The sequence below is a fragment of the Aspergillus uvarum genome (genome assembly GCF_003184745.1).
Source record: "Aspergillus uvarum CBS 121591 unplaced genomic scaffold BO82scaffold_10, whole genome shotgun sequence".
NCBI classification, from domain to species: Eukaryota; Fungi; Ascomycota; class Eurotiomycetes; order Eurotiales; family Aspergillaceae; genus Aspergillus; species Aspergillus uvarum.
The window spans coordinates 549,706-571,283 of record NW_020291307.1 but is presented as its reverse complement, the minus strand read 5'-3'; the positions used below and the strand labels follow the sequence as shown (position 1 = coordinate 571,283).

At 45.0% G+C, this 21,578-nt stretch overlaps 7 protein-coding genes across 7 annotated transcripts; 3 read left to right on the top strand and 4 right to left on the bottom strand.

Moving 5' to 3' along the window:
- The first annotated feature begins 2,373 nt into the window (after positions 1–2,373).
- Positions 2,374–4,819, top strand: BO82DRAFT_10321 (uncharacterized protein). The gene is made up of 3 exons (XM_025629742.1): positions 2,374–2,396; positions 2,449–2,650; positions 2,720–4,819. The coding sequence occupies exon 3, from the start codon at positions 2,740–2,742 to the stop codon at positions 4,693–4,695; it is 1,956 nt and encodes a 651-aa protein (XP_025494927.1). The 5' UTR covers positions 2,374–2,396; positions 2,449–2,650; positions 2,720–2,739; the 3' UTR covers positions 4,696–4,819.
- A 576-nt stretch (positions 4,820–5,395) lies between these two features.
- Positions 5,396–7,117, bottom strand: BO82DRAFT_399549 (AMP deaminase; the record flags this gene model as incomplete). Its single annotated transcript, XM_025639123.1, has 2 exons — positions 5,396–6,520; positions 6,578–7,117. The coding sequence occupies 2 exons, from the start codon at positions 7,115–7,117 to the stop codon at positions 5,396–5,398; spliced, it is 1,665 nt and encodes a 554-aa protein (XP_025494926.1).
- Positions 7,118–8,953: 1,836 nt separating this feature from the next.
- BO82DRAFT_276898 (putative actin binding protein) lies at positions 8,954–11,562 on the top strand (the record flags this gene model as incomplete). The annotated part of the gene is made up of 4 exons (XM_025631164.1): positions 8,954–9,152; positions 9,211–9,398; positions 9,461–11,347; positions 11,476–11,562. The coding sequence occupies 4 exons, from the start codon at positions 8,954–8,956 to the stop codon at positions 11,560–11,562; spliced, it is 2,361 nt and encodes a 786-aa protein (XP_025494925.1).
- Positions 11,563–12,816: 1,254 nt separating this feature from the next.
- On the top strand, positions 12,817–15,756 carry BO82DRAFT_390072 (dynamin-related GTPase DNM1). The gene is made up of 4 exons (XM_025638494.1): positions 12,817–12,883; positions 12,943–13,123; positions 13,211–15,202; positions 15,263–15,756. Exons 2-4 carry the CDS (start codon positions 13,025–13,027, stop codon positions 15,575–15,577), a joined length of 2,406 nt encoding a protein of 801 aa, XP_025494924.1. The 5' UTR covers positions 12,817–12,883; positions 12,943–13,024; the 3' UTR covers positions 15,578–15,756.
- On the bottom strand, positions 15,567–17,148 carry BO82DRAFT_10179 (putative UPD-GlcNAc transporter (Mnn2-2)). Its single transcript, XM_025629734.1, has 2 exons — positions 17,080–17,148; positions 15,567–17,015 (listed from the first exon to the last, which is right to left on the bottom strand). The coding sequence occupies exon 2, from the start codon at positions 16,966–16,968 to the stop codon at positions 15,922–15,924; it is 1,047 nt and encodes a 348-aa protein (XP_025494923.1). The 5' UTR covers positions 16,969–17,015; positions 17,080–17,148; the 3' UTR covers positions 15,567–15,921.
- Positions 16,860–17,502, bottom strand: BO82DRAFT_351875 (uncharacterized protein). The gene is made up of 4 exons (XM_025634538.1): positions 17,157–17,502; positions 17,072–17,105; positions 16,999–17,015; positions 16,860–16,934 (listed from the first exon to the last, which is right to left on the bottom strand). Exons 1-2 carry the CDS (start codon positions 17,445–17,447, stop codon positions 17,076–17,078), a joined length of 321 nt encoding a protein of 106 aa, XP_025494922.1. The 5' UTR covers positions 17,448–17,502; the 3' UTR covers positions 16,860–16,934; positions 16,999–17,015; positions 17,072–17,075.
- A 1,039-nt stretch (positions 17,503–18,541) lies between these two features.
- BO82DRAFT_329508 (putative cell cycle checkpoint protein Rad17) lies at positions 18,542–21,522 on the bottom strand. The gene is made up of 2 exons (XM_025633061.1): positions 20,628–21,522; positions 18,542–20,529 (listed from the first exon to the last, which is right to left on the bottom strand). The coding sequence occupies exons 1-2, from the start codon at positions 21,138–21,140 to the stop codon at positions 18,730–18,732; spliced, it is 2,313 nt and encodes a 770-aa protein (XP_025494921.1). The 5' UTR covers positions 21,141–21,522; the 3' UTR covers positions 18,542–18,729.
- Positions 21,523–21,578: the final 56 nt, after the last annotated feature.

The window sequence follows — 21,578 nt, the reverse complement described above, 5'->3', positions numbered from 1 at the left end:
TATACTATACTTTATTACAGACTGTCTTTATATTTATAGTATATTAGTATATTTTATTATAATAGTTATACTACTATTCCAGATATTTACTAATATACTGGGCGAATTTTTTTAAAGGTGTTTAGTATTACTAAAGACTATAAATTTACTGGTATTTCATTAGACTGCTATTTCTAAAAAAAAAAGCTATATTATAAGGACTAGAGGGTGAAATAGTGTAGTGAACGAATAGCTTATCGCGATAGTCAAAGATGGTAGTGTTATGCCTTAAGGTGTTGTTGCTGATCTGCCTAACTTCGCGGGACTACCGCTGCCTTGGGTGGTTCCGCGGCCGCCTCGCTTAGCCGTCACGTGGCTGGTGCCTTAGGCCTTCTTTTATATACATTCCTTCGCGATTGATATCGCGAAGGTTGGAAGGGCTTGCGGGCCCTTACATATATAGTATTAAAATACAGGCTGGCTAAATAGTAAAAATAGTAAAGCAGACTAAAAAACTTTTAATAATTTATTTTTTTTATTTTTAACTAGCTATTTAGATTATGCTATTTTTAGGTTTATAAATAAAATATAGCTTAAAAAGCTACAAACAGAATTAAAAACAGATAGAAGATTAAGCAGATTAGGGGTTATATAGTAAAGTAGTTAAAAGCAGCAGATTATTAGATAAAATAAATAAAATAAATAAAATAAATAAAATAAATAAAATAAATAAAATAAATATAATAAATAAAACAGATATAATAGATAGGACAGATATAGCAGGTAAAATAGGTAAAGCAGGTTAAATAGGTGCGCTAGGTCTGCACTGTGATATATATTTATCTATTTATTTTATAAACTACAGCTACTTAATATTACTTGCTTTAAACTATTAAAAAAATTATATAGCCAGTATATATTTAAAATTATTTATTATAAAAAAAATTATTTACTAAGCTTAATTTTTTATAGTTATATTACAGTATCTATTCTAGGGCCTTTTTAATATTAATATACTTAGTAGATTCTGTACTACTGGCTTTATTTTTTTAATTTTTAAAAAGTACTTTTAATACTATAAATTTAATTAAAAATACTAACTCTACTAATATTTTTATATTTTAATTAGTTTTTCTATTTTAGAAAAACGCCTGTAAATTTATATAAATTTAAAAAATAAAGATAAGAAATATAAGAACTTATAAATTAAAACCTAATATTAATAGTTTTATATAAAGTTATTAAAAAGATAATTAAAGCTGCAGAACAGTTTATATAAAATATATTGTTTCCTTATAATAATAAATTAAACAGTTTTAATCTATATAAGTAAGTAAAAAAAGAAAAAGGCCTTATATTATTATACATAATAAAAAAATACTTTAATAGGCTAAAAAAGCTTTAATATAGTTTAAATATAAAAAAATAAAGTAATTTAGACTATAGTACTAAGGCCGGCCAGGGCATACCAGCCAGCCTGCTGCAGTATATATAAAAATAAACAATATAATTATTTAAAATACCCTTATAAAAATAATAAAAATTAATATATATAGTCTTTTTTTAGTAATTAAATAGTTTTAGAAAGCGGCCAGCAGGGCAGTCAGTAAGGCAGCAGCAGACCACCGCCGGCTTAGTGTTGCGCCGGCTCGGTGTCCGATTATATTAATATATACTGATTATATATACATATCCCCAACAGTTATGTGAGGGCGCAGCCAGGAGCGTGGCTAACACCTGTTTATACTACTACTTTTGGCTACTGCAAAAAGGCATTTGTTTTCTATACAATTTCACCCCACCAGTCCTTATCAAACTATAACATATATACATATAAGAATATAGAAATAATTAATACAGTAAGTTAGTAATCCAGTAGTTAAAGATAAAAAGAATTTAAAAATTAGAAAAAACAGCACATCTGCAGAGATAAAAATACTCTAAACTGGTTGAAATAATAATATACTACCAGATACTATAAATTAGTTAGATATAATAAAAATAAGATTATATCAATTACTATAACAAAGTTGTTAGAAAGAGAGTTGAGGAAGGCAAGACCTGCCAAGAAATACCTGCAAGGCGGAAACAAAGGGCAGGCTATCAAGTATGCCGAAAACTACTACATGTTGAGTGTTAATACCTTGTATATGTTTTTGAAGAATTCAGCAGTTTATTACAGTATTTATTTTAGTAGTTTCAATCATAGTTTATACTACTTTTATCATAATCTTTAGGGCCTATAAACCTTTGTAATATCAAATGTTTTATCATAGTATAGGATAATTTAGCCCACTTTTACAGTCGTATTGTTCTATTGAGTTGTAATATATATAATGTATTTATTAGAGATAAAGAAGACCTTAGTAAAAATAGTATACTATATCATAATACCATCTAATGAACAATCTACTTCGGTACTTGACAACTCGATTCTCTCTCTACATATATTGTGCTGACTTACTGATTGTGCTACTTGTGCTCTATCTACCCATACGCTTACTGCGCTACCTGAATATCTACCCAAGATGTGGGGAAGCAGGGCCATTGGGTTGTTCCCCTATGTCCGCACACCTAACATCTTCAACTCCTGGATTATCACACAGTCTAGTTCGATTAATGTCTCATCGACGACAATATTACAAAAAATTGATTAGGCCTGACCACTAAAGTACTACTCCACATTCGACATGTCCTTGACCACACTAATATGACTACGAGGTACTCCTTCCACTCGAAGGCATAAGGACCTATGATTTCATGACCCCCAACGATTCGGAGCTATATCGACTATTGCATTCCAACAACGTTGTAACCATGCCTCAGCAACCCTCGGCGTCTCAGAGGAAACCCAGGAGATTTCAACCCGAGCTTGTCGAAACCTCATCACGCAGCTCCAGGGAAGTTCGAACAAAAAGCCAACCTACACAAGCCCAACTAGATGGCCGGAGGTGCTCAGATGGTCAGTACATGAAGCAGGTATCCAGGGAGGACCCTATGGTATTCTATGACGACAGAGAAGGACAAGATGCCGAACCCATTGATGCTATGCAAACGACCATGTGCGCAGGAAGCGAACGAGCAGCGGGGCCACATAAACCGACCGAGCAAAGATTAAAAGTTACGGCCAGAGTCGGCAGGCACTCTTCAATCGGGCCTACGGAAATAGAACCTGATAGATTTGACGCCGCGAAACATATAAGGCTTAGGAAATTCGCACCACAGCTCATGGAAACAGGCACAAGATCTTTCCGCCGAATGAATACATCTCATACCACCCTTCAGGAAGGACGCAACGCATTGGTAATGGGAGAAATTCCAACCACTGTCACCGCGGTCAATGATGCACATACTCACAGGCACGTGGCCCATGAATCTCGTTTTTCGTACATGAATCTGCGCCGGCGGCAAGAGACGAGGAGGCACTCGTTCCGAATCCCTGACCTTCCTGCAATTCCTTCTACTTGTAGCGAGACATCCGATACGTCTGATAATCCGTCGGCATCTGCATCGCCTGGTAGAATGGAGCAGGACACCTGTGCCGATATTAAAACACGAGGGAGCTCCGAAGACGAAAATACAGAATACCTTTCCGCTCTCGCAGCTATCACAGTAGAGAAACAGCTTAAAGAACAAGCCCTGGCAGCTTTTCCGAACGAACAAGATCATCAGCCCGTCGATCACTTTGCTATTGACCGAGAAGAGGAAGAGTTCATGAATAATGAACGACCGACCTCTCACGTGGAAATTCCCCCCAAATACATCCATCGACGAACATCATCGGCAGATCTTTCATGGGAGCTGGACTATATGCGCAGACATAAAGAAGAAGCTGAGATGAGTGATCGTGCAATGGCTCGAACCAGAGGTCCACCATTCTTATCACCGAATGAATTTACCTCGCTTGGATCCAGGAGGCCAGCGAGACACCATGATAATCGAGTTAGGGGTCGTGATCCTGAACCAACCAAAAACAATGCTACCCCGCCGATGCTCGGAGAGGATCTCATCTTCCCTCAAAGCCTGTCTCCCGAGTCAACAGTATGCGAGGGTAGCAATATTCAACACAACGTCACGCGCAATAGACTTTGTGTATTCTCTGGACTTTGGTATGGGGGTCCTCATGTCAATGATAGGTCCAACAATGGCGGTCTTTGGAAAGGTACCTGCAAAACTTCAAGTTCGCAAGAAAGACAATCACCGCGGTGTTCAATTGCAGCCCCCATTGCACAGACATACACATCTTTCACCCTTCAGCCGACCGATGCAAGTCGCCCAACAGATAAGAATCAATTCCTCGAACCCAGTCCATGGATCCTGCCTACGACTCACTATAATCTACAACAAGACTTCCATGACGAGTCTCTCGGACTGGAATTGCAAGACGGTTTAGTTACTCAGATATACAATTATCTTTCGCTTGGTTATCCCTGCGTTGCCCGATATTTTGACCACGAACTCAGCAGGATCTCTGGTATATCGGTGGCAAATTTAAGGCAGGATGATTTGAAAACAGATGCGAAGGGCCACGTCGGTGTTTCGGACAGTCCTTCGATAGGGGAAGACATCTCAACACGCGCCTGCATGCGCTGGAAGGCTCTACAACTGTACATATTCGATTGGGCACGCGAGCGGCATCGCGTCGGATTTAGTGACATGGATGGAGAACATGGAGCATGGGGCGTATGTGAACGCAAAGGAAGTTGGGCTGTTTGAAATAATGCAGCAAATTTAGCCTAGCGCTCGCTGACCCGGTACACATGACGCAGTCTTGAGCTTTCCGCTTAGGTGACGGGACACGAACTGAGCTCAAGCTGATTTCCTGAATATGGTTGGTTGTGGATTACCTTGTTCAATTTGCGCCGCATTCACGGGCTTTGGGACACGCGATCACTTGAAGCTTCATACCCATGCAAAAGATGGGTAGAAGGAATTATATTTTCTATAAGGTAGGGCCGGACTTCTATTGGTGGTTCCCATCTAGCCCATCAGACCGTGGCTCGGATGAGCGAGGACTACGGTACCTATGATGCGACACTTTCATATAGAACTTATTTTCCGTCTGCGAATGGTCCTGAAAGTCTTCTTGGCTCAAAATAAAAGTTTTATTGTCTGCAAAGTATGGTGGTCGAGCCATGCCGTAGCGTAGAATGACCATTGTCGACAACTTTCTTGTTAATATTCATTGAGCCGTGTCTAGAGGTGGGTGTTAACATGCTACCATACTTCTGCTCGTTGAAGTTATAGTTTACCTTGTGCTGGACTAATGTCACTTTCAGTAAGTTTGGTGGGAGGCGCGATGTTTGATCTAGGCGTTGCTTCATCAGCCGATCTGAGGCAATAACTATCGATTCTAGAAGAGTTAGTGAAAATTCATGTATAGAAGATGGCGAGGAATAGGCCACATAAACAAAACCTACAGTGCAAGTTCTCCAAGCAATGTTTCATGTCTAAATTGTCCCCGGATGTCAGGAACATTGCTCTTGGCGACATTGTTTCCCATGACCCCTGGTGCGGAGCAGTTGCTGCCGAGCCATCTCTTCTTCAAAGACAGTTCGAACCCACTTTGCTCGACAGAATTCTTCGCAAGCTCACACATATCGACAGCACTGAATTTATATATCTGCGCGGCTACTGAGTATTCTTCAATCAGTGGTTCCTTGGTGAAAGCAAACTGCAGGGGGTCATCAGTAGACAACGAGACATTGAGACCCCTTTTGAAGAAATTGGCGCACGGGTTTTTATCGTATGTGAGAAACAGTGCGTTGTTACTGAGAGGTGACATGGCAATCCCTATCTGATCGAGGTAGAAGAGATACTGAAGCAGAGGGACTTTCCTTAAGAGTATTCCATGACTAATACTATGGCAGCAGAGAAATCCGACAGCAAGATGATCCGGATCTCCCGCTTCACCACAGTGTGGCCTCAACACAAATGTGTTATAACCGAGCCGCTTGCGCCAAGTATTCAGAGACGCGATGTTGGCAAACATAAAGTAAATCCAGTAGCTGTATGGTGGATTCTGCTTCGTGTTCCACTCTCTCGGGATGGGATACTTTCGATATAGCCGTCGCTCAGCCTTACTTTCGTCATCAACACTATCGAATCCAACAACCCGCTGGAGGAAGATATGCAGCTTAGGGTGCGAAGCTGGGTCCTTTGTAACTTCGAATAGCGGCTTGAAGACATTCGTTATGACCTGCTCAAAATTTTGCATCATTCCACTTGATTTATAGACGTCGTAAAGACGCGGGACTTGGATTAGCCAGCGAACATTGGGAGAGAACAATTTGTTATCCACAACCCAAGCAGCGAGCTTGTCCCATTCTTCGATTGATCTTCCGTAAATGGAGATGCGCCACTCCACCATTTGATACTTGCTTGATTCCAGATCAGAGATCACTTCTTTTGTTATTTCTGCTAAATAGCGCCCTTTGATGAAATTGTCCGTCTTCAAGAAGATTTCGCGTAAGCGGGATTCGCCAACAGGATTGTATTTGAGGTTGAATTTGTCGAACCGGTGGAACGAATCGGTATGTGCCTATTGGAGATGTTAGTGGTGGAGAAGAATTCATGACAAAGTGAGCTTGTTACGTACGTGCATGTCGAGAGTGTCAATACTGAGGTCATAGGCTGTGAGATTAATGCTTTCAAAGACTTCCCTGAGTGTCAAATGTTTCCCATCTCTGAACAATACAACCTCATCTGGGGACTTTTTCATCTTGCTCTTGATGAAACGAAGAAGATGCTTCTGATTCATGCATGCGGAGTGGTGCACATGTGTATCGACTTTCCGAACATTATAGAAATCCCTATGAGGCACTTTCTTGCTATCGGCGATTTCTTGGTACTCGTTCAGAAGTGTATACAGTTGAAATTTCCCTTCTAGGTAGGAAAGTCGCTTGAAAGCAAAGCTTTTCGCAGGTCCGTCCGTCGATATATCAGTAACTGCATCAAGGTCCATGTAGAAGTCTCTTAAGGAAGGTATTTTGACCACTGGGCGTCGGGAATCCCGGGCCGAATCGCCCTCATAAACCTGATATACACTATTCTCGTCCAGCTCGAACACCCAGTCAGATTCCCCAGGCAGGGGCAGGCAGTCAGCCATATCGAAATCCTCGCCCACATCTTCACCCATCTTTCTTCTTTTGTGGTCAGCACGTGGGCGATCGTGGATCTTCCCAAGGTCCTTGTCATCATCCCAGGCCGGTTCTGGGGGTGGAGGGTAGATCTGCCAATTCGGGGCATCTTTTGGATTGTTTTCAGGCCCTTGCAACGATAGATTCATATATCTGGCCCTTCGATCAAGCAGACTCTTGATTTTACGACAAATGACATCCAAATCTGAGGCTATCACATTGGCGCCTGGCGTAATATGCATGATGCCTTGGACTGCGCCGAGCCCATCTCCTGGGTTTCCTAGACTGCTTGTTCCTGACAAGATGTGCTGCTCGCTCAAAGATTGAAGAATAGAAGGTGCTTCGGAGGCCTTCTGTTTTTCTAAACCCTCAGTTTTGGGGCTACCGAAAGGTGTGTCGATAGTGTCCGTACTTAAATCTGTGTGCCGAACAATAGGAGACGGCTGTTTTGCTATTGCAGGAATCGGAGATCGAAAGCCATCTCTGGGAATCTTTGCCGTGTCAACAGGATCCCTTTGGGTCAGAGGAGTTGGTACACAGGTTGTAGTTGGTGTAGCTGCCTTGGAGAGTTCATCGCTGTCTCCAACGTTTCGAGTGGCGAGCTGATGGTGCTGGTAAAAAAGCTTTGCTTCAGTATGACTCATGGACTTCTCGAAGGCATAGTCATATGTTGGCGTTTTGAGTTGTATGTCCCTTGGAAGAACATCTTCGGGTGTTTGTGGTGCGGACTCTGTGAGATCTGGATTATTTAACCCAGCGTTGGCAGTAACACGGAGGGGAAAGCCAGAGCCTGTCCCAAAAACGTGAGACAAAGTCTCCTCGTTTGATGGACCTAGAGGTGCGCTGGCATTAGAAATGGGCCTTGCAGCTTTATCTGAATTTAGGGAAGTCATTCTCGATCTTGTAGCCCACTGTGTTGTACACGGTCGTGCCGCTACAATCCTGTAGGACTGGCTGTAATCAAGTTGCCCGATTAGTGCAACACTCTCTAGTTGGGATGGGTATCCAAGAATAAAAATTCATAGCCAGTCCGAAAGTGCTCACCGCACCTGCTCAGTGCCTAAATTAACATAAATCGCCGATTATTATTAAGCAGACACCTGTGGGAATAGCCGACAAGCAATCAATAAAGTATGTTATTGTTATAGCTTTCGCGTATATTAAAAAATACTATCTGGGCAGGTACCTATAAACAGTTTCTTTATAAAATGTAATTGTTATCGTTAATCTTGCCATATGATGTTGATCTGTCCGAGAAACCACCATATAGTTGCCCCTCAGGATAGGGAGCCCTTTTATGATGCACTGGCACAGGGGATTAAACCAATCTATAAGTCCAAACTTAGTCCTCGACCTTACTATACATAGTACTTAGTATGACTTTGGAAGACCTGACAAAAACGATAAATAAATAGCCTTCTTCCTCCGCCTTTTCAGCGTGCGACTTACCGATGGTGGTTAGTATTATCTTGGTGGCGGGTGAGCGCGCACCGCCTCATTCAAGTCCTAGTCTAATAAGGAGTAAGCTGTGACGTACTGCACTTGCTGGTGGCTACCCCGTCTTCTGTACTAGACTAGCCCATGAAAACAATTAACACATATCCCCTAGGCAGAAATTCCAAACATTCGCAACACTAACATCTACTGTAAGTCAAGGCCTGCTTTATTCGCTACTCCTAGAATATAAAATGTGGAACGGTCCCCTGAATTCCTTCTCCTACAAATCTGAACAATGACTTCAATCCAGCTCTGCCACCTAACCTCATCTAACAGCTTTATTCTAGTTTTCCTGTCACACTCTGTCCTCGTGCTCCAGATATTTGACCCCAGCAAATATGGCCACTCTTAACTTGTCCACCAACGGGCCTTCGATAGCAAAGAGCTACCAGGCCGTGATCGACTCGGCTCTGCCCGGTTCGAACTCCCCTACTTACGGACAATGGGTCGTCTTCTCTGTTTCGACCCCTCTTATCAATGCCTTTCAGCAAGACTCTGGCAACAAAGAGAGTGTCTTGAAGGTTCAAGATACCGGAGGTCTGTCAATTACACCTTGGTTCTTTCGAGATGAAACTCGTTAACCCCTGTTTTTAAGCTGGTGACCTGGTGGACTTGATTGAGGAGTTCTCTGAGGGCAAAATTCAATTTGCTCTTGTAAAGATTCTCGATCCAAACTCGGGGCTCCCTAAGAACGTCCTCATTGCCTGGTGTGGGGAGGGCGTACCTGAGCGTACTAAGGGGTATTTTACCAGTCATCTCGCCGCTGTTTCTAAATTCCTGCATGTCAGTTTGCGCTATGCCCAATATGCATACCCGGTGCTCCATTCTGATACATAGAACTATAGGGCTATCATGTGCAAATAACCGCTCGTTCCGATCAAGACCTGACCGCGGAGGGTATAATACAGAAAGTTGGGGATGCGTCCGGAGCGAAGTATACCCCGGGATCAGATCGGCCTACATCTACTCCAAAGCCCCCGGTATCAACTAAACCTGTCTTTAACCCCACACGGACCGGTGGCACTGTTGCGAACAACCCAGCAGTTGCTGCATCACGAGTGGCTGCAACAAGGAGTGGGGATGATGGCTGGGGTCCTGATGCGCCCCCAGTCACGAGGACTGGTCTTCAAAAAGTCCAGTCAGCTTACAGACCCACCAAGGTGAACATTCTAGAGCTCAAAGCCGGTGGGCAGTCTGACTCTGGTTTCGCGGTTTCCCGAGACACCGAGGACCGTGACGAAATTGTCAAAGGTGGCTACAAGCCTATCGGGAAGGTCGACATTGCTGCCATAAGAAGACAAGCACGTGAAGCAGGCAATCTAGCTGACGATCGTCCTGAGCCCGTGAAAGGTGCATATCAGCCAGTTGGGAAGGTCGATATCGCTGCAATCCGGGCTAAAGCACAGGGTGGAATCATTGATCCCGTCAACGAGCCGACCTCTTTCGAGCCAAGGCCTTTACCGGACATGACTGGGTCCTCTAAGCCGTCAACTGCATCCCCTGTTGCGAGCCAATATGAACGCCTGACTAGCTTACCAAAACCGAAAGTGGCAAAGAACATCACTTCAAATTCCACATTCGTCGGAACGAAGCCCCCCTTGCCTACCCAAACGTCTCAGGCTACGGCACCGTTAGTGGGCAGTGCGAGTCGTACATTTGCGGATGAAGGGGGAAAAACACCCGCACAGCTCTGGTCAGAGCGCAAGGCTAGGGAACGTGGCTCGGCTTTTCACTCAACCTCATCCAACTCACCGGACGCGGAAATAAGTGCATTAACCCACACTGATGTTGAGTCACCACAGGGCAATTCCCCCAAGCACCCTGTACATGTTGCCCAATCTCGCGATATACCACAATTTTCCGAACATCCTCTAGGTGCGCAAAAATCGGATCGTGGCTTAGACACGGAGTCTGCGCAGGAAAGCACAAATGTCAATCCCAGCCACATGAGTCAGGACGTGTCTGGGAGCTTGAACCATGAGAAAGAAATTGTTCCGCCGACTAGCCGCACTGTGCCTGTGCCAGAACTTCCCAGAACTGTCCCGGCGACTGACTCAGAGGAATCATATCAGCCTAGAGGCTTTGATTCGCTTCCGACGCCTCCTCAGCAGCCTCGGTCTCCTACTCCTCCTACACCTTCAATGACAGAGCGCGAACTTTCGCCCATACGTGTGGCTGCTCCTGTTGGTAAAGGACTGACGGATATTCAGAGTGAACAACAGTCACCACCTCCTGCACTCCCCACTGAAAGCTTGCAGCAGGCGTTGCCAAAAGAAGATGACTTGGAAGATGATGCGCACGATATCGGGCGTGCAACCGCTGAAGCTACTGTGAATGAGGACTTTCAGCAAAAGGCTATCCAGGCGGTGGTGCTTTATGACTACGAGAAAGCAGAGGACAATGAGATTGAACTTAAGGAAGGCGAGTTCGTCAACAACGTCGAAACGGTCGACAAGGATTGGTGGCTGGGGTCTAATGTCCAAGGTGACAGAGGTCTGTTTCCCAGCAACTATGTAGAGATCGTCACAGATCCGTCGCAGAGCCACGATGTGGCGGACAGGCAAACTCCTCTGGTCGATGAAAGAGCTCCGCCCTTGTCCAATGTTGAACCTGCCCCATCTACTATCACCCCTGAACCAGCTGGCGAACCTGTTGCGGTCGCATTGTACGACTATGAGGCCGCGGAGGACAATGAACTGAGCTTCCCCGAGGGTGCTGAGATAACACATATTGTAAGTCTGGGCAATCCTTTCTTGATCGCGCCGACCACTTGTTCCAATTCGGTTTTCATCGAATTCGCAAATCTAGTTTCTGGTTCGTCTATTGGGTAATCATGGCTGACTTGAAGGCGTCTCCTCAGGAGTTTCCGGATGATGACTGGTGGTTCGGCCACTATGATGGGAAAACAGGACTATTCCCTGCGAACTATGTGCAAATTGGAAATTGATAGATGGCATCTCTTACGTATGGGTTTTGACTCTCATCACCCTCTAAATACAGATGCAGTGGCTGCATGTATATTTGTCGCCCCCCTCCACCCCCCCCCCTCTCACATGAGATTAACCAGATATAACTGAAGGGGCGCCTACAGACAGCTTCTGTATCTGGGTAGATGAGTTTCTCAATTCGTGTTCTTATTCTTGTACTTACTCTTATGGTTTGCATAGTCTGTATACTACTGGTGGAGTACTGAGTAATATAATACATATCTCAGCTTCTTAATGTTACATTCATGTATATAAGGGATATTTATCAGCCCTGTAATTCTGTATTTGCGTAGAGATCAATATGACATCTGAAGTTGTTGAATGCAGCTTGTATCTTTCTTAAATTGCCTCTCATGAGAGGTACACCCTGATAAGAATAAGACCATATCAATAATATTCTACACTAACAAAAACACTTGAAGACACATTGTTTCATTGTTGCTGGAGATAGTATCATCATAGTTTTATGTAGAATAATTCTCTTTATCTTTCTGATAGGGTTGTTCCTTCAAGTATATATTATAAAGATAAATCAATAGGTGTGTATTCATTAGTGATCTTAGAGTAGTACTACTTTGACCTACAGTATTGGAGAAGTGTGTTAAGAAAATCTAGGTAGACCTTTACACCTTCTCTGTAACCTCGGTAGGAGTATGGCTTCACATGGATCATATTCAGGGTTGCCTTGTGCAGCAAGTTGTACAGAGTGATACATAGTACATAATAGAATAGAGATTTGCTACTGACACCGGCAGTAATTCTAATGCTACCGGATGTAAACATTTAAAGGTGAAACACAGCTGATGAAGCTTTAAGTAAGGATATTAGAATACTTTTTCTATAACCAGAGCTTTCCAGAAGTCTTTCTTTTATCATGAGTGCTAGGTCCTTTGTATGCTATTAGGTCTGTTCATCAGAGAGTCCCTTTTGCTTTTCTCTTTGTTAAGGCCTTCGAGGTTTATGATAGTACAACTTAGCTTATACTATAATTTATTTTTGGATTGTTATTAACGTATGATATGAGAGCTTCCTGCTTCGCTGTTGGTACAGTACTCAGTATTAGAATTACTGCCGGTATCAATAGTGAATCGCAGTGGCCACCGAATTGCATCATAGCATAGGTAATCCTCTCGTCGCTTAGTCATGCCACGTGACAGTATCATTCACATACAGAGTAAGTTATAACTTGCCTTGCCAGGATATAGCCAAATAGTTCCGAGAGTACCACCATTTATACAGCTGGGTCATGCATTAGCATAGCATATTCGCGCATCGGATCAGGTTCGATACCCTCGATTTAGACAAGAGCTTCTCTAATCATCCTACATTTGTGTCGTTAGACCTCTTCAGATCTTTCAGCGGATTTTCTCTAAATCCAAGCACCTCGAAGAGCAGTGTTCGCTTTCGTCACTGCATTGAAGCATGGCAGCCCTCAGTGAGGACTTACTTATCACCGTCAACAAGCTACAGGATCTTGTCTTCAACACCATTGGAAATGACTCCCTTGATCTACCGCAGATTGTGAGTGAACATCGCCCACGGCTTGCTCTTTCCTGAGCCTTCTGCGCCATACAATCATACAATAGCAAAGCTAACTAATTCCTGCAGGTCGTTGTCGGTTCTCAATCTTCCGGAAAGTCATCTGTCCTTGAAAACATCGTTGGCAGAGATTTCCTGCCGAGAGGAAGCGGTATAGTGACAAGAAGACCCTTGATTCTTCAACTCATAAACATACCTAGCGAACGGCATGATAGACCTGAGGGTGACGAAGTTCACATACCTCATACTGCTGCAAGTGTTGCGGGACAAAATGAGTGGGCAGAATTCCACCATCTGCCCGGCCGCAAATTCGATGACTTTGCTCTCGTGAAGCAGGAAATCGAAGCCGAGACAGCAAGGATAGCGGGGAGCAACAAAGGCATTAATAGACAGCCCATAAATCTCAAGATCTTCTCACCCCATGTCCTCAATCTCACCATGGTTGACTTGCCGGGATTGACGAAAGTGCCTATTGGAGATCAACCGTCGGATATCGAAAAGCAAACACGGGCATTGATTCTGGAATACATAGCCAAACCCAACAGCATCATTCTGGCAGTGTCCCCTGCCAATGTCGACCTTGTGAACTCTGAAGCCTTAAAGCTTGCGCGACAGGTAGATCCCATGGGTCGAAGGACGATCGGTGTCTTGACGAAGCTGGACCTCATGGATCATGGCACTAATGCCATGGACATCCTCTCTGGCCGCGTCTATCCACTTAAATTAGGCTTCATCGGCGTCGTCAACCGCTCTCAACAAGATATTCAATCCGGGAAATCATTGTCTGACGCACTGCAGGCTGAGCTGGACTTTTTCAGACACCATCCTGCTTATCGGAACATGGCAAATAGATGCGGCACTCAATTCTTGGCAAAAACCTTGAACACGACTCTTATGTCCCACATCCGCGATCGGCTTCCTGATATCAAAGCACGTCTTAACACTCTCATGGGACAAACACAACAAGAGCTTGCAAGCTATGGCAACAAGCAGTTCAGCGGCAAGGAACATCGCGGCTCGTTGATATTGCAACTGATGACGCGCTTTGCATCATCGTTCATATCTTCGATTGACGGAACGTCCTCCGAGATCTCTACCAAGGAACTTTGCGGCGGCGCTAGAATATACTATATATTCAACTCTGTTTTCGGGAATTCCCTTGAAACGATAGATCCCACTCACAACCTAACTGTCTCTGATATCAGGACGGCTATTCGAAATTCAACTGGTCCTCGTCCGAGTCTATTTGTCCCGGAGCTTGCCTTTGATTTGCTTGTAAAACCCCAGATCAAGATGCTGGAAGCTCCTAGTCAGAGGTGCGTCGAACTCGTTTATGAAGAGCTTATCAAGATCTGCCATACATGTGGCTCACAGGAGCTCCTTCGTTTTCCACGTTTGCAAGCCAAATTGATTGAAGTTGTATCCGATCTCCTTCGGGAACGTTTGGGCCCCTGCTCAGGATACGTGGAATCCCTCATATCAATCCAACGAGCCTACATAAACACCAATCATCCCAATTTTCTTGGTGCAGCGGCAGCAATGTCGTCCGTTATTCAAAATAAGCAGGAGCAGGAAAGGAAAGCAGCTCTAGCAGAGGATAGAAGAAAAAGGGAAAAGCGCCGGCTCAAGGAACTTGGGGGGCTGAATGGCAACAACGCTGCTTCGTTGGAAGATGACGAAGATCCGCAATCTGAGATTAAGCCGCCGAACGTCTCTAGCAGAAGCCAATCCGTGCGGGGTGCTAGAAGCATGTCTCCTCACCTCGGTAAAGCTCAAGACGGCAGCATTTCAGCTACACTGAATGGGACGCATTCGAACGCCTCGGCCACGTTCGGAGCAACGAACACTACCCGTGATTCATTCTTAAATTACTTTTTTGGCAAGGACGGCGTGCATCCAGTCACCTCGCTACCGCAGGTGTCAAACACAAATAGACACATTTCAGGCCCCCATGAGGCCAGTGTCAGCCATGGGATGCGGCGGGCAGATCTGCGGTCTCCGATAATGCCGCCAGACGATTATATTACCAATGCGGAACAATCTGGTGACGTCGGTATTTCTGTGAGTTGACTATTTGGTATCTTCATTTTAGAATAAAAACAGCTAACCAAGAAAACTTAGCCAAAGGACGACTCCGACTCCTCTTTATCTGAACGTGAGATCTTGGAAACAGAATTGATCCGCCGATTGATCTCTTCATACTTTAACATTGTCAGGGAAACGATCGCGGACCAGGTGCCCAAGGCCATTATGCATCTGCTGGTCAATCACAGCAAAGATGTTGTGCAGAATAGGCTTGTTAGCGAGCTCTATAAGGAAGATCTGTTCGGGGAACTTCTTTACGAGGATGATGGAATCAAAGCGGAGAGAGAAAAGTGCGAAAAGCTTCTTGATACATACAAGGAGGCAGCGAAAATTGTGGGTGAGGTCTTGTAGAACATTTGATCAAGGAAGGTCAGCCGCAGACCATTAAGAAGCATTGATGACGTTGTTTTCCACAGTCTTCATCACCTGAAATCGCCAAGGTTAGCCTCTTTCTAGGAGAAAAAAACACCGTGGCACTGTTGTATCATATACTAAGATTGTTTTCTTCCCACAACGACGCTTATTAAGTTAGCCCTAACAGCGTAGACTCCTTTGTGCTATCAAATTCAGTCTGCAGGTACATTAGACCGTGTAGAATTGCATCAATCGATACAGCAAATCTGAACATTGCAAGAGGACAAAAGAGCTTGATGATATCCAGGCAATGAACTCTATCCGGCACATGAGATTTGAGTTTATTCTTTCTTTAAATGTGACTTTCTGCCACGTGCCCCTTCATAGCCATATAAGGCACCACCGAGAAATACCAATAGGGCACCAACAAGGATTCCTGGCGCGAGAGAATTCCCGAAAATATATATAGACAACAAGAGTGAGGCAAGTTTGCGAATGTTTAGGACGATAGTCACGGTTAGCGAAGACGTTTTTGCAGACAAAAGATGTACCCCACGAATGCACAAGTATTGAGTCAATGCATTTATCACAAGGTACATCAAACGTGTTGGTATTGCTGCGAGGATCAATTGCGAAGGGTCAGGATCCAATTTCAGTACTGAAAGCTGGATAATTTTGTTGGCAATCGAGGCTATACATGGTGAACCGCAGTTTCCCTTTGTTGCTGTAGAATCCCGAGATAGAGCTGGTCCATTTGACGTATGTGAAAGTAATAACGCTCGCCATTGGGTGGCGACCTGTGGATAAGTGGGTAAAAAGAGAGGCAGTGAGAGTACATGAGAATAGAAGAGAGCCTCTTTCCAGTGGTTCCGGCCATATTTCTCGTAAAGTCGATCAGCGTAGATCCCTTGGAAGGCAGACAGGACCATCGCTACAGCAAGAACTGTAAATCCTGTCATTGTTGACATCGTCGATGCGCCTTGGACGTTGACTGATTGACCTTTCGCTCTGGCGTCTGCCAGTGCAGCAGCAACGACGCCCAATGTAAGCATGAGCACAGAGAGCATCTGACCCCGTGTGTACCGCTTAGCATTGAAAATGTAGCCTATGATCATGGACGCCACAGGGCCTCCCGACCTAAGGATGATATGTAGGGGAACGGATATCTTGTATGCGAATGCCCAGTTGTTTAAAAGGTTGACGCTGATGAAGAAAGCTGTATAGACAACCCAGGATCTCAGAGGGATGGCACGTGGTCTAAGGTACAAGGAACGAAACCCGGCAGATGGAGAAATGAAATCCGGAACGGTAACGATTGCAGTCAGGAGGAATTGGGCGAGCGTTATCAGGGGACCTCGGAGATCATCAGTACAGAAGCGAATCGGCATATCGACAGTGGAACAGCAATCATTACTTACCGGAGCTAGGCTGTTCTCTAAGAGGTGGAGGTCAGTATAGGTATCATTCTTGTGTGCGGCCGAGTACACCAACCAACTTACTTGATAATTGCCTCGAGAGCGAAGACCTTTAGTTCAGACATCAGTAAGAGGACTTTCCTGCCTTGGAATCAACTCACATTAGCACAGCAACCACCGAGAATCAGGGAAAACGTCAACGTCAAGTTCGACCATCTACTCAGAGCTGAAGTGGCCAAGCCACTCCCAGCGCTGCGCAACTCTTGGGATTCCGCTCCTCCAAACCCTCCATACTTCCCGTTGTCGCGACACTTTTGAGTTTCCAATTCCCGTGGATTGGTTGTGAGTAGGTCGACATCCGATGCTTGCTGGCTGGGGCTGGGGTGGACCCGTGGGGAGTCTCTGTTCATTTGTGTTGACGGCATACCGTCTACGGCCCATTCCTTTTTCATGAGTAGACAAAAGACGGCGGAGTTGGTTCCGGAAACCAAGGGAGTATTGCTTTGGAGAAAGGCGGTTGGTAACAAACGCGCCCAGAGCCCTAGCCGACACGCAGCCTCTTTGTCCAGTCTCTCTCAAAGTCCTGGCATTTTTCTGATTGGTTTAGGCTATGCACGTACCTACTTAGTATATGTGTAAGTCAGTCAATCCGGTAATTTAACGAACATTAACCTGAGTAAACTGACAGGTTAACTATTTACTAGGCGAACTAACTACTTTGGTCCTGCTTACTAAGTATGGAGGTATGTACTCATATAATCAAAGTCAAGAAGCCGCATTAATTCACTGACTGCTAGGTAAATATATGAAGTGACTCATAATATGAGTCTTAAAAGTTGTAGTCTGGACATACAGGTATGTACCTAGTAGTAGTTACCATTTAGCTGGAGGACCTCGGACTTGCGCCGAGTTCCCGTGCCAAGGGGCCCCCTCCCCCGCCTCAGATGTTACGGTTCCTAGGTACTATATAAAACCCGATTACTGACTAGTCAGTATTTAGAACTAGGCAGCGACACCCTGGATTGGGCTCTATACTGCAAGGCCCTTTAAATATGTATATATTAGACGGATTGATTATATGTTACCTAAGGAAATAAACTATACTATGTAGAACAGCTACGGGGAGAACGAACAACAAATTCTTGCTACATTTACAGGCCGAAGGTCTAAACCAATACACGGGTACTTGGGTTAGAATGGATATAGTTATATAACACCTCAATGCTTAGACAAATATATAAGCAAGCCCTTAACGGCCATTTTAAAAAAGTGCATTATAAAAAAGGGTTGAAGTACGGGCCCTGCTGGGCTCGCCAAGGGCGCTCTGACTGAATGCTTCTGGCCAAGGATGGGAACCCGCAGGTCAGGCCCCCGTAGATCTACCTATACCTTGCACCTGCACTGACTGTGGAATAGCTTCTACCAGCAGCGTCTTCCAGGATCCAGCAGAAGAAACCAACCATGTATACCGTGCCTACTTGATTCACAAATGATTCCGTGATTGATACGTGACCCTGAGCAAAGCTTTGTCCTAGACCAGTATACTCTAGAGCTAACACTATTTATTCCTTCGAAGCGAAGGTATTTCGGGTATACAGAAGGATGATAAGGAGATACACCGAAGGATGATTGTCCGTAGTCGGGGCTTATTCTACACCAAGTCACGTGGAAGAGACCCAAGCGCTTGAACTAAGACAAGCATACCAAGCATGACAAGATCATCGAAACAAGTGCTCAGTTGTCGTCTATAATTTCATCATCACTCAAGGTAAGCCCTCTCTCATCAGTCCCAGACGGTAGATGGGACTCTGAAGTGTTATCCCAGCCTCGAATCCTTGTTTTCGATATTTCTCCCAGTAGTCCGACATTCGCACCAGGTGCCTCTATCTCACCAAAGAAGGTATGTGCTTTGTCGGAAGCCTGCGGCCGGAGCCTGGTGAGCTTTGTAATCTTCTCGAGCTCCTGTCCTTCAGTGGCTCCTCTGAACAAACATGCCATATACGGCAATTGGTGAAGTATAAGGTCACTGCGCGGTATCATGGTTGCTGCCACTGTTTGGCTCTCATTCCGAGCACGCTCGTGAGAGAACTTGCTGTTAGTGCTCAGCTCCTTCTCGCTGAGGGGAGTAGTAGATTCAAATATTGAGCCTGGGGCAGGGTAACTCATCGAGCTCAAGAGCCTGCTTGACCACAAAGCTACGAGGCCCTCAACCTCCTCCAAAACATGCAGTGACCGCAAAGAAGTCGGGTAAAGAAGTTTTTGGCCATGTCTTGAAGTCCCAATACCATCATCGAATGAACTCCTCCGTGAAACTGGATAAGGGAGGGCGAATAGTAGCCCACGAGCGGCAACTTGGTAGCTGATTTCTTGCTGCCGCAAAGTTTCAACTGCAGCACTATTTCTAGCGGCATGTATGAAGAACCTGTTTATCCTTTTAGAAATAGGATACAACAAGTCGCTATCTGAAAGCGCACTAATGCAATCGTCAAGGCACTCTGTGAATGAGGCACCATCACAAGATGGAACATAATTCTCATGCAAAGTACTGATGAACGTTTGCGTATCGGTACCAGTCTCATTATATAGTTCGTTGACCTGCACCTGTGATGGTTTCGACCGTCCATAATGACGCAAGTAGCTCGGTGGTATAACAGGCTGACCATCTTTGTTAGAGCTTGGATCGTCACGCTTATTATACACAACCTTCCCAACAGCATGAAACAACCCTAAAGTGGTCTCTCGTTGGGTTATCAGCCCGAGTGCCTTTTCCTCCATCGAAGTAAGAATGGGTACTCTCCGGGAGGCCTTCTTGGCCCTAGACGATTTCTTCACCTCGGCAAAATTACTGGACTTTAGGCAGATGAATTCTAGCCTGGCAGCCGCACTTCGAATATCCCCGTTCTGAGAGAGGCTGCGCATTGTAGCGGGTGATAGGGCTCGTCCGGATTTAGAAACGCGGCCTTCCTTCTCTATGATCAAATTTAAGGCTTTGAACATGAACGTTGGAGCTATACTATTGAAGTCAATAATGCTTGTTCCCGGATGATTGCAGATCGCCGGGCCTAACAATCGATGAGCTGTGATGTTATCTGAAAGAGAAGAGCACGAGTCGAGAAGTGTCTCTGAAATGATTATGACGATTGGAGAGCAGGGCACTATGTCCATCTCTCGAGCGGAGCCTGCCGTTACGAGGTACCGCTGGACAGCCATTCTGAACAGAGACAGGTTAGGGGATTGCGTCATTAATGAAGGGAATTCCTCAATCAGAATCAAACGCCGTCGCGGCGAAAAGCACTCTATGGCGCCCCTTTGACCTTCGGAGAAATTGCTCGGCAGGTCAAGGTCGAGACCTGAGAGCTCATTAGCCCTCTCCAAAAAATCACCAAATTGCAAGGCAACGGAATTCGGTAAGTCGGTGACAGAGTCAGATGCCGCTGGATTTCTCCATTCAAGTATCTCGAACCCCAGAGCCTCTGACAGAATGGAGACTGTGGTTGTCTTGCCACTTCCTGCGGGGCCACGGAGGATAAGTAACTTCCGCCATTGTCAGTAATGAATAGTTTGGACTCGAGGTCATACATAGTCCAAAACATGATAAAGGGAGGCATTCAACAAATGGCCAGGCTACATACCCGTTCACCCGTCCCACAGAATGCATTATTCAGCCAATTTTTCACTTCGGAGACTTTCCTGCCGTGAACTGCCAGTTCACTTATATCTTTAGGGGGGAATCTCTGAGCCCACGGCAATTCTGCATTATGGGCAATGGACGGGCGGAAGAGCCGAGGTTGGGAATAACAGGCGGGCGGTATGACAAAGCGTTTGGTAGTGCTAGAGGAGCTCTGACTGCCGGGCAGTCCCTTCTGATGAGATGGACGAGGACCCTTCCGATCGTTGGCAATGTTTGTGATGTCCTCGCGTAGACAAGTACCATCGTCTGCAAAATGTTGTGTAAATATCTCATCAAAGGAGTCATAATCATCTTCAATGACGTCGTCAAATGGGCCTGGTGCTTCCATTGCTATGTTCGTCTTCGCATTATCATCCGTCTCAGGACCAGATTTCTGGCCGGACATTGCATGGTCGCAAAAATCGAATGTGGTGGATCGTGTTAGAGAGAGATCTGAAGGTGCTTTGCGCTTCATCCTCGCTATCGTAATCGCCGTCTCCAGCTTGCCGGAAGGAAGACTCAATCAAGCAGAATAAGGAGACAAGCAAACAGACCGGAATGGCTGTCGTCGCAGAGTATCTACCGCTGTGGTCTCCTTAGCTTCATCACAGCCTATGCTGCAGCTAAGCTAAGTACATGTACATCCGTTCGTTGTCCATGAAAACTAACATGATCATGGCCTGGATGAAAGAATGCAGCTCATGAAGAACGGGCAGATTATAAGAGGACGGATGAGGACGATACACTAACTGGAGTGGGCGAGATTCATCAGCAAAGCCAGTTCTGCTCATAGGACCCTGAGTTCCGGGATGTCGATAGAGCTTCGGGAGATTGGTGGTTCCAACTGTGTCCCGAACCGTGGCCGGATAGTTCTGCCGAGCCGAACAATCGCTAGATGTTTCTACTGTGTATG

Bases quoted from the DNA above. Each gene is read 5' to 3' on its own strand.
- BO82DRAFT_351875 (XM_025634538.1), bottom strand. From the start codon at position 17,447: ATGAAAAAGGAATGGGCCGTAGACGGTATGCCGTCAACACAAATGAAC. The intron at 17,106-17,156 runs GTGAGTTGATTC...TCTGAACTAAAG, and splicing joins TCGGTGGTTGCTGTGCTAAT to GTCTTCGCTCTCGAGGCAAT.
- BO82DRAFT_10179 (XM_025629734.1), bottom strand. From the start codon at position 16,968: ATGCCGATTCGCTTCTGTACTGATGATCTCCGAGGTCCCCTGATAACG.
- BO82DRAFT_10321 (XM_025629742.1), top strand. From the start codon at position 2,740: ATGACCCCCAACGATTCGGAGCTATATCGACTATTGCATTCCAACAAC.
- BO82DRAFT_329508 (XM_025633061.1), bottom strand. From the start codon at position 21,140: ATGAAGCGCAAAGCACCTTCAGATCTCTCTCTAACACGATCCACCACA. The intron at 20,530-20,627 runs GTATGTAGCCTG...CAATGGCGGAAG, and splicing joins TCTGTGGGACGGGTGAACGG to TTACTTATCCTCCGTGGCCC.
- BO82DRAFT_390072 (XM_025638494.1), top strand. From the start codon at position 13,025: ATGGCAGCCCTCAGTGAGGACTTACTTATCACCGTCAACAAGCTACAG. The intron at 13,124-13,210 runs GTGAGTGAACAT...TAATTCCTGCAG, and splicing joins CCCTTGATCTACCGCAGATT to GTCGTTGTCGGTTCTCAATC. The intron at 15,203-15,262 runs GTGAGTTGACTA...AAGAAAACTTAG, and splicing joins CTGGTGACGTCGGTATTTCT to CCAAAGGACGACTCCGACTC.